Here is an 11,848-nt window from a genome sequence, read left to right as displayed (position 1 = left end):
GTTTCTAAAACTTGTTCATGTTTTTTGAAGTGTTTTTCATTCCTGTTAGATCAAATTTGTGGACTTTAAAGCTGTTTTTAATCGTGTCAGTTCCAACAGTTTTTTTTTTTTTTTCTTTCTTTCTAATTAAATATTTATTTCTGTCTTTAAGTAACTTTAAATTGTTTGGAAAAGAAGTTTATATTTTTTTAAAAGTTCTATTCATTGGTTTTAATAGGCTTAAGGTTCCAACACCTTTTTTCTGAATATATATTTTTAAGTTTCTTTATTATTACTTAGCTTTGAAATGTTTTTATATTGATTTATATGGCAAGTCAGAATATATAAAGCAATCGAGTGTAGCTGCCTTTTTCTGAGGGTCATTTTCAAAATGAAATGATTACGTAAAATAACGGACATGTGACGTCATCAGGTCGATCGGTGCGCGCCGTCACAGGGCTGGAGGGAAGATTCAGGGGGAGGGAAGGGGTGTCGCTAAAGACAAGTAGCCTGTAGCTTGTAGCCTGCAACTTGCAACTTGTAGCTTGTAGCCTGTAGCTGCAGCTTGTTGCCTGTTGGTTGTAGCTTGCAGCCCGCTACCTGTAGCCAGTGGCCAGTATATATATATATATATATATATATATATATATATATATATATATATATATATATATATATATATATATATATATATATATATATATATATATATATGTGTGTGTGTGTGTGTGTGTGTGTGTGTGTGTGTGTGTGTGTGTGTGTGTGTGTGTGTGTGTGTGTGTGTGTGTTGAGGATCATGTGAGGTGAGTCCTTTATGACCTGAGTACTCTCCGCCCCGGTACCAAGTGATTGACTCCTACACAAACTTGTAGACAAAAAAATCATTAATACCAAGACAAACAGTAAGACGCACAAACTGTTATCACACTATTGTTATTACGAGAAGCTGGTGGAAGTTTGAAAAAAGCGCGGCGTATTGCAGGGCGGGGCTGAGGCAGCTTTGTCTATGTGAGTCACGTCTTCTTCTAAACACCGGCAGGCTTCGTGCGTGGGGGATGTAAATTACTGGTGGATGTGTGGCGTAAACTTTCCCTCACACGTCCCAGGAGAGAGAGAGAGAGAGAGAGAGAGAGAGAGAGAGAGAGAGAGAGAGAGAGAGAGAGAGAGAGAGATTCGGGTTTAGCAATGACACGTTCGGTCCATCATCTTTAGTTCGGCGCGTCCTCCACCACTCACTTTATAGAGAGAGAGAGAGAGAGAGAGAGAGAGAGAGAGAGAGAGAGAGAGAGAGAGAGAGAGAGAGAGAGAGAGAGAGAGAGAGAGAGAGAGAGAGAGAATATAAACACATCTTTCCCAATACGTATCATGTAGCAGTCACAATATAAGATAGTTAAGTTCTAGATTATCCTTAAAAAATCGTTTGGCTGAAAATAATGAGAGAGAGAGAGAGAGAGAGAGAGAGAGAGAGAGAGAGAGAGAGAGAGAGAGAGAGAGAGAGACTTAACTCATATTGCCCATCAAGTTATAATATGAGGAAAAAAAAAATTATAAAGAGAAGCTAAAGAAATCGGTTGGCACGTCTATGGCTCGTGTTGCTTAACCATCTTGTCGTGTTGGCGTGGCATTTCCCGTGTGTGAAGCTGATGTGCTGTTATTCCGAGGTGCCGAGTGTGCCTTGTTGCCAGACTCAATTAAACGTAGTGGTGGAAATAGCCTTTGTGTCTTGCCATTCCTCTCTCCTCCCTCCCCTCCCACTCTGTCACTCAAGCACCTCATTCCTAAAGGCTGCTGGTTCGATCCTGCCTCGCGCTATTGTTTTGGTGGGAGAAGTAGTACCCTTTTTATTTATTTGTTTATTTTATTTTTATTTATTTATTTATTTATTTATTTTATTATTATTTATTTATTTATTTATCTATTTATTGATTTATTTTGTATCCCTAACAGGCGCCATATAGCTTCCTTGGTGAGAGAGGTAGCGTTCTTGATTCTTAACCGGCGCCATATAACTTTCTTGGTGGGAGAATTAGCTTTTTTTATTCTTAACTAGCGCCATATAGCTTTCTTGGTGGGAGAGGTAGCGTTATTGATTCCTAACCGGCGCCATATAGCTTTCTTGATGGGAGAGGTAGCGTTATTGATTCCTAACCGGTGCCGTATAGCTTTCTTAGTGGGAGAAGTAGCGCTCGTGATCCCTTACCGGCGCCATATAACTTTGTTGGTGGGAGAGGCACCATTCTTGATTCGTAACCGGCGCCATGTACATTCCTTCTTGCGTATCATAACTCAGTTTTATATTTCCTCTTAATGCACTCTCATGCTCTCTCTCCCCAGCTCGTCACCCTCCCACTCTCATTCCAGCGTTTGCAACTTTCTTGCCTACCGATTTTAATGTTTAATGTTTAGTGTCTTTACATAAGGGAGCTCTTTGCCTAACTTTTCTTAGTATATTTCTTTGCAGCGAGGAATGTTTTTTATTTATGTATTTATTTATTTATTATTTTTAATAGAACTTACAAATATAATTATTTCAATAGCAGGGCTTAGAAAAACGGCTGGAAATTAAACTAGCTGAATATATTGCCCCTAAAATAACCTTCATATTATTATTATTATTATTATTATTATTATTATTATTATTATTTTCTTTTTCTTTCTTTCGTTTTCTTTCCTTCTTTCCTTCTTACTGACTTTTAACCTATTACTCTATCATTCTTACACACACACACACACACACACACACACACACACACACACACACACACACACACACACACACACACACACACACACACACACGAAGGTTTGTAGGGCATCCTATATGTTACATAAATGGCGTAACTCATTATCCCTTGCCTCCCCTCCACGGTCCTCCCTTCATGCTGTGTGAGGGTTAGCATCCTTCATGACTATCCCTTGCTTCTCTCCCAATATAGTCAGGATTCTTGGCAGTAAAACACTAGATTGTATACCCTTGATAACTCTCTCTCTCTCTCTCTCTCTCTCTCTCTCTCTCTCTCTCTCTCTCTCTCTCTCTCTCTCTCTCTCTCTCTCTCTCTCTCTCTCTCTCTCTCTCTCTCTCTCTCTCTCTCTCTTTAAAACATGAATATTATCTTCAGCTGTGTATATACTCGTACTACATATATATATGAATATTTTTTTTTGTAGTGCACACACACACACACACACACACACACACACACACACACACACACACACACACACACACACACACACACACACACACACACACACACACACACACACACACACACACACAAAAGGAGGTTTTGAGAACATGTAAGTTTGATATAGTTTTCCTTAGTTTGTCACTGCTGTCATGGATGTCATGTTGTCAAGGGAGGAGTCGTAAAATTTCACAGGAGAGAGAGAGAGAGAGAGAGAGAGAGAGAGAGAGAGAGAGAGAGAGAGCACTTACTTCCTTCCCATATAATACGATTCTCTTCTCTTAACAGTCACAGAAAATGGGAAACAGAATAAAGCTTTCCTAACGTTGTCTTTCTCTTTCCCTAACAGTGATGGGAGATGAGAAACAATAAAAACCCGTCAAACAGTTACAGAAATTGGGAAACCAAATAAAACACTCGTAACACTGCGCTCCTCCTCTTCCTCTTCCTCTTCCTCAAACACCAACAGATGACAAACAAAATAAGACCCTCCAAACAGCAACAGAAAATGGAAAATATAATAAAACACTATTAAACATTCCTAACACCATCCTCCTCTTCTCCTAACAGCGACAGAGGATGGCCAGCTGAACACTTGCTGTGACGCCAACCAGGCCAACACCCTTAGTAACTCCATCGACCTGCTCAAGATGTTCCTGAATCGGTGTCCGGCCTGCTTGAGGAACCTTCGCATTCCCTTCTGCTACATGACCTGCGCTCCCAACCAAGCCGAGTTCCTGCAGCCAGTTTCTAAGAAACCCGCCAACTTCCCAAACAAAACGGGTGAGTGTATGTGTGTGTGTGTGTGTGCGTGTGTGTGTGTGTGCGTGTGTGTAATGATTTTTTTTTTTTTTTTTAGTGTTGTTATTGGTGAGAGAGAGAGAGAGAGAGAGAGAGAGAGAGAGAGAGAGAGTGTGTGTGTGTGTGTGTGTGTGTGTGTGTGTGTGTGTGTGTGTGTGTGTGTGTGTGTGTGTGTGTGTGTACAAGGCACGCACCATGTATTTTTAATTTTTGTTTTTAATTATTCTAAGACAGGAAATGGTGTGCGAGAAAGATCAAGATCAAGATCAAGAGAGAGAGAGAGAGAGAGAGAGAGAGAGAGAGAGAGAGAGAGAGAGTACAAACATTAGCATCATTTCTCATCCTGTTTTTTTGTTTTTTTTAGGAGAAGAAATGGTGACAGACATTAAGTTCTACATGTCCAAGGACTTTGTGGATAAGGTTTACGCCTCCTGCCGTGATGTCTTGGCTCCCTCCACCAACAGCAGGGTGATGGGTGAGTGTGGCAGGCCCTCACGTAGTAGCACCAGCAGTAATAGTAGTAGTAGTAGTAGTAATAATAGTAGTAACAGTAGCAGCAGCAGGAGGGTACATGTTTTGTTTTTAAGTCATTATTCCTCCCTTTATTGTATTCTATTGTACTCCATTCAGTTATTCACAATTTGGAATATTTATCAGAATATATACTTTCATAATGCACAAATTCCAAAGAAGCATAATAATAATATAATCTACTTTTTCAAATGTAATCTGTCTTTGAAAAAAATATATATAGTACTTTTTTTCTGTAGAGTATTAATAATAGTAGTACAGTAGCTGTTTGTTGCCAAAAATACACATTGCACAGTTTTAAAAGATACAGATTAGTTTTATCCACATTTTACCAAGACTAGCATTAACAACACAAAAATACTTCTCGTTTAAAAATTTCTTGCTCTTTTGTCAGAATTCATACAATATTCTTTATATCAACAGTTGTCATACTTGTACAAGACCTTAAAAGGGTTTCATCTCAACCTAAAAAATTGTTCCTTTTAGGTCCATATAGTAACATTTTGAAGTCATGGTTGTCACGCACACAAAACCCCATGACCTAAAACTGTTGGTGTCTGCTTAACATGGTCATTTTGTGCAATTTTCCTGAGTGTCTGTCCTTACAAATCACATGCTAACTTGGTATTTGTAACCTTATCCTTCCTGCCTTAGTTTATTTTTTATGGTATATTTTTCTTGCTGTAGACTAATGATGTGAATAAGTTTGTGTAACCTTGCTCTTTATCTCATGCCAGTAACAGAACCACAGCCATCCTCAGTTTGTGCTCAACCTTTATTTGTGTATATTTTCCATCATTATTATTATTAACTTTTGGTTGTGTCAGTATGTTGTGTTCTTCCTGTGCTGTAAGAGGAACAAGAGAAGTGACAGTAATTTCCCTTGCAGTGCTTTCATATTCTCTTCTTGTCTTCTTACTCACACCCTTGTATCTTCCTTCTCTTCATCCTCACTTCTCATACACCACTTTTCTTCCTCATACTTTCTTATCTGCTTCTGTTTCTCTTTCTCTGCTTTCATCTTTACTATCCTCTATCTCGTATGTTGGCTTATCACAGACACCCTCTTGCAAGTCAATGTATGGTGCTGTTTTTCATTTTCCTTATACCTCCTTCACTTCATCTGTACAGTGGTGTGTGTGTGTGAGCCCATTGTTGCATCACCAAGTCACTCAATCACTTAGCCTTCCTCTCTTCCTCCTCCACTCTTGTCAGGCTTTGGCTTGTGTTTTTAAATCCTTTGGACTTATAAAGACTGCTGTTTTTCAAAGACCACAGAGATGAGTAGCTGGATTTTCATGACATTTTTATCCATCATTGGCACAGAATCCTAGTTATACTATCTTAACATTCTTAACACTCTTGAAAACCTCAATAAATTCCACTAGAGCCTCTTAAAAGTTGTTGAGGTCAGACACTGAAATGTTCAGGAATTTGGGGCATTGTTTTAAGTCTTCCCATCAGTCAGTCAACCTCTCTCTCTTTCCCTCCTCCCACATCAGGTCTGTTCTGTGGCCGGTGGGGCGCTGCGCAGTGCACGGGCTCTCGCCTCTTTGACCATCTGGGAGACTTTGAGAAAAACAAGCACACTCCCATCAACATTCAGTACCAGTATCTGAAGGACCCCTCAGAGATCCCTGAAGGCATCCTCCCACTCAACCGAACTGTCCAACCCTGTGATAAGGACCTTGGGGTATGTATACACCCTCAACAAGTATTAAAACATAGGAAATCTATGAATGATGAAATAAATAAATAAAATTGCAACTTCCTTCATTGAAATAGATATCTGAAAGAGACTAAGAGGTGTGGTAGAAGCAAGAAATGTACTGCATCTGAAGGAAGACTTTTTAAATATATGGAGCCAGAACAACATTTGTAGCTCAGACCCTGCATGCCAAGTAAATACACTTAATACTGAAGCTTAGAAATCTGGAACAACTAGATACAAAAGTGGTTCATGCAAGGGGTGTTCTTGAATGTGAAGGCAAGTGAGAGTTATATTAGTGAAGAGATGAGACTATATCAGTATATTTTTTTCCTCTTTACATCAAAACTAGATAAAGACACACACACACACACACACACACACACACACACACACACACACACACACACACACACACACACACACACACACACACACACACACACACACACACACACACACACCACACACACACACATTCAGTGATGCAACAAGTTAAACAGACACTTGAAACTGCTTACAGGATCAGTTTAAGTGACAAGAGTGTTATAAGTGGTGAAGTAAATGTTTGATGTGACACAGGGAAGGAACACAGAATGGTACAGGCTGGGCTTTTTCTGTCAAGATGTGAATTAGTAAATAAAGATTAACACACAAAATAGGGAAACATACACGAGTGACCTTAAAATAAATCATCAACATAGCATACATGCAACACAGGAAGTGATTTGTGTTTAAACAAAATAAATAAGTTTAGAGGAAATGTCTCATGTGAATTAGTATCAAATTACACAACATTGTGATCTTCACTCAATCTTGTGAACAGACAAATAGAAACACAGTCTATCTAAATAAATTCAAGGAAAAGTATGATAATTTGATATTAAAAAAATGAACATTACTAGCTTGACTCTATACAGTAAAGATACAAAGCAGATAATCACAAACATATACAAAAACTCAACCACCTAAAAACCCATTGAATTACCAGCTGCATAAAAACAAAATAACTAGCCAGACTCAATACAGTAAAGATACAAAGCAGCTAAACACAAACATACTAAAACTACACTAACAAGAACACATAAAAAAAAATACTATCCATAATTTCTGTATAAAAAAATTACTATCCATAATTTGTGTGTTTTTAGGAGGGCATGGAACAAAAAAAACTAGTAACACTACACTACTCTAATTTTACAAAAAAAACACTAGCCATTATTTATGTGTTTGTCAGGAGAGCATCATACAAACACACACTAAACCATACCACCCAAATCTCATCAAAATTAGAAGCCACTATTCACGTGTTTTTCAGGAGAGCATGGCGTGTTCATGTGCTGACTGCCACAGCTCCTGTCCCATCATCCCTGACACGTGGGACGCCCCTGGGGAACCTTGGATCATGTTTGGGTACGACGGTCTAGCAGTGGCAATGGCTCTCACTGCTATCCTCTTCTCTATCACCTTCCTGGTCATCTTTGCTTACTGCCACAAGAGGAATAAGAGATACACAGGTAGGAGGGTTGCAGATGATTTTTTTTCTTTAGTGTGCCTCCTCTGGCATCCCCTAGAGGAGTTGTATGCGGTGCTGTTGTGGTTATGGTGCAGTCAGGGTCATTGGTCAGCCTTCTTCTTTTGTCTTTTCCCTAGAAACAGTGGTTGGAGCCATTTATGAGTCTCTTTCAGTTGTTTCTCTACCTTGTATCATCGGTCAACCCGCTACATTCTAAGCATATGTGGGTATTTTCTTTCAGTCTTAAGTCAGCCCTTTTATTCCCTTTTGTCATTTCCCTAGTCAGTGGTTGGTGCCATGTATAAGTCTCCTCCAGTGGTTTCTGTCCCTTGTATCATCAGTTAACCAGCTTCATTTTAAACATATCTAGCTTTTCCTTCATGACTCCACTGATCTGACTATCTATCATATATAAAGATATAAGCAGTAGATGAGAATACTTAGGATTGGGGAAAATGTGTTGTCAGCAGATAGAATATTTATAACTGGAAGAAAATACAGTACTATTTGAAAAGAGAGCTTAAAATTGAGTATAATTGACTTGTGGCCATGATTGTACCTACAAGGGTGTTTGGTGGGGAATAGGTTGGTGATGTAGCCATGATGAACAAGGATGAGGTAAATGAGTGGGAAAGCTGTTATAGAACTCAATATAAGCAGGAGTACATATCAACTACATGTTTTCTTAAGCCTTCCAGTGTCATATGCAACAATTCACAAGACTAAAGTAATGTATGAAGTCTTTATAAGCATCTACGAGAAAGAAAGGGATTAAAAGAATAGATTTTGCAATTTCTAGCCAGTGCAGTGCTTAGAAGTGGCTATACAATATGAAAAGATGTGACATAGCACTGAAGAAGACCTGTAGTGGAAATGTAAAGGAATATTATAAGTATGTACTCCTGTTTCTGTCAGAGTTTCATTGCCTTTCCAACTTGTACTGTAATCAAGCAGGGTTGAAAAGTGTGATAGGGTTCAGCTTAAGAGAGAATGTGTGCCAGTCTTGTATTGGTGATGGGCTTGGTGTGTGATGAGTGTGTTAGTGTGGTGTTGTATGTAGTGACATGAATGGAGATGTTGTAGTTGTGATGGGTTTGTAGTTTTGCGAGAGTGTTCTTAATTCTTTCTTTGGATTAACTGGGAATGCTGCACAGCCTGTGTTTGTTATATAGAGCGGTATATATAACTTTGAGTATGCCAATTTGTGTTGTCTCCAAGGTATGATATAGGAAGTAAAAAGTAAAGTATTATTGGTTATACTAGAAGGGAAGGTAGGCAGGTAAGGAGAAGGAATGAAAGATAAATGTACGTTATGATAATTACATAGGAACTAACAAGTGTAGCTATATTAGATAACTGCAAGACAGGGGATCATTATAATTGCAATGATTATAAAGGAAGTGGAAGTAGATGATTTTATTATGTCATTGATTGTAGCATAAGAGAAGGTAGATACATACTGCAATAATATCATAGGAAGTTAAACATGTTACAAGGCAGGTGTGTCATTACCTTGCCATGATTACAGAGGAGGTGAAGGTACTGGTCTTGGTGTCAGAGGTTCTAGATAGCCCACAGCTGAAGCCTCTCCCAGGTAGATAAGGTTGACCAACACTTGCAATAGCATCTGCTCATATAAGCACCTGTGCCGGCCGCAGGTGGGAGGTTCATCAAACTCTCAGTGAAGTAGTGTCAGTGGTGCCTTCTTGAGGGTGTGCCAAGGTGCCTATTCACAGATTCTGTTGCAACTGTCGCCTCACTGCATGCCGTGTGGTGTTGCGTGTGGCAGCGTTGCCGTGAGTTATGGTGAATTACATGTTATTACATAGATGAGTGAAGATAATGACTAATAACCCATCTTCTGTGAGAGAAAAGATGCCATTTGTAACAGGTACAAAAATGCAGTGTTGCTGAGTCCCTCTCCCCAGTCATACACCTTCATAGCATTAACTTTTCACTGCAATATGCAACAGTTCCCAGCACTGACAGTAGTGTATGGAATCTTTATAAACATCTACAAGAAAGGAAGCTTAGTTCAGGCTAGTAGGTCCCATCTCCCTTATCTGTTCCAATGCCTCATCTTGCCTCACCTGAGTACTTACAAGCTCACTGTCTGCCTGGGATGCCTCACTTATTTAGCTTCCTACTGCAGTGTCTTGCTGTGACCACTGATACCCTAATATTTTGAAAGATTTGATATTTCAGGTGTTAGTATAGCTGATTCTCAGGGTATTGTTTCAGTTTATGATCATATGGCTGTGTTGGTGTATGAAGAACTCAAACAGAATAGAAGGGTTCGTGTTTGGAAAGGTTTTTCTCATTTACAATGTTTAATTTTTATTAATGAAAAGTTTTTATTGTTATGTTTACTGTTTTCATTCACTTGACTGGTGCTAACTGTCTGGGACTTGATACTTAACCCTAAACCATCAGTGAGTTAAATCAACTTGGTGTAGTTGATGGAGAGGTTTTTTCATGTTTACAATGATATTTAGTTCTTGTTATTGAAAAGTTTTATATTGACATCTATCATTTTCATTCACTTGACTGGTAGTAATGGTCTGTCACTTGTTGCTTCATTAATCCCAAACAATCAGTGTGTAAAATTAGTGCGATGCAGTTAAAGTGAGGGCGTAATGGCTTAGATAGAGAGTGATGTTAGTGTTTATTAATGAAGAGTTTTGAGTTTGATGCGAAGGTGAAATATATAAAAATAGTGTGATGTGGTTGATGTAAGGGTGTGATGGTGTAGCTGGGAGTGGTGGAGGCTAACGGTGGTGTGTTGGCAGCTGTGATGGTGGAGCGCAGCATGAGGCACCCTGAGGAGATCCGCACGGCTGTGGGGCGCCGCCTGGCCAACCTGTCCGTCACCCAGGCACAGTATGCCGGAGAGGATGAGAACTCCCTTTTGCACGGTGAGGCTCACGAGTGTTGCTTGGTGTCTGGATTTTGTTGAGAAAATCTTAACTCTCCTACAGTGTATTTCTTTTTTTATATAAATCTTACATTATGAATATGAGTATGTACATGTTGTAATAACTATGAAAATAAGCAGAATATACAATATTCAGTATATATTCAAAGCAGAATATGTAACTTCATATAGAAAAACTATTAAAAATTGGAAGATATTAATACCTTATGTTAGATAAAAAAAAAGCACTGAGTAGATACAGCAAATAGATAATGCAAGTTCAAGTGCTTGTTATCTCCATATGAAGCAACAAAAGTCATGTTCCGGAATATAAGTACATTAATTCTCAGCATTAGATAAAACAAAGGCAGATGAGGAAACCAATAGTACTCTGAAGACATCAAACAGGTGCACTGCCACCACTAAGCCACCCTCCCTCCCTGTCCCTGCCCAGGCCGCCCCACCACAGAGATGCCGGAGATAGTGATGCATGATGAGCTGTCCCTGTCTGAACGCATCACCAACTGGACCCAGACCACCGTGGACCGACTCTTCACCAAGTGGGGCACCTGTGAGTACTTGCTGCCCACCTGCTGCATGTTTTATCAGGCTAGGGAAAGTTTATTGAATGGAAATTTTGGGGATTTAACCTTTTCACTGCAACACAAAACAATTAGCAGCACTAGAAGCAATGTGTGAAGTCTTTATAAGCATCTGTAGGAAAGTTAGTGTTGAAAAAGAATGTATTTTACAATTTCTTCCCAGATTAAAGATTGGATGTGGCTGTAGAACAAGTAAAGATGTCTTAGAGTGATTGGTAATTAGGGAAAGTTGTATCAAGTGGCAGCCAAAGGGTTAAGTTGAAGTGAATTTATAATAAAGTTTCTTGCATCAAGTTGAATAGTTTGAAAGTTGTAGTGCTAAAGGGACCTAGAGACTTGATAGAAAGCTTTTATTACTGGTGAGTGTTGTTTTTTAAATCCGTTGTAAATTGAAAGGCGGGAGTAACTAAAGGTTTTGAATTTTTCAGTTTAATAAGTTTTCCTGAATTCTTATAGTATTTTTATTTTTGTTGGTAAATGTGAATCATGCAGCTTTTAAAACAAGATGGAATGACCAAATTATTGTATGTTTAACTGCTATGACATGTTGATTATACATTATTAAACTCGGCTGTTTTATTGTGTGTGTGGCAATGAACATGATGGGCA

The 11,848-nt window shown here is 38.9% G+C and overlaps 1 protein-coding gene across 1 annotated transcript in view; it reads left to right on the top strand.

Moving 5' to 3' along the window:
* The window catches only part of LOC135089333 (NPC intracellular cholesterol transporter 1-like), an 82,159-nt gene that overhangs the window by 55,337 nt on the left and 14,974 nt on the right, over nt 1–11,848 (top strand). Inside the window, exons 3-8 of the mRNA XM_063984876.1 lie at nt 3,738–3,950; nt 4,333–4,443; nt 6,002–6,192; nt 7,526–7,724; nt 10,513–10,638; nt 11,092–11,208. Coding sequence (XP_063840946.1) covers nt 3,738–3,950; nt 4,333–4,443; nt 6,002–6,192; nt 7,526–7,724; nt 10,513–10,638; nt 11,092–11,208 — 957 coding nt within the window. The remainder of the gene's footprint in view (nt 1–3,737; nt 3,951–4,332; nt 4,444–6,001; nt 6,193–7,525; nt 7,725–10,512; nt 10,639–11,091; nt 11,209–11,848) is intronic.

This window comes from Scylla paramamosain, chromosome 32 (assembly GCF_035594125.1).
Source record: "Scylla paramamosain isolate STU-SP2022 chromosome 32, ASM3559412v1, whole genome shotgun sequence".
Classification (NCBI taxonomy): Eukaryota; Metazoa; Arthropoda; class Malacostraca; order Decapoda; family Portunidae; genus Scylla; species Scylla paramamosain.
Note: the sequence above shows the minus strand (reverse complement) of the source record. Positions and strands in the feature narration are given on the sequence as shown.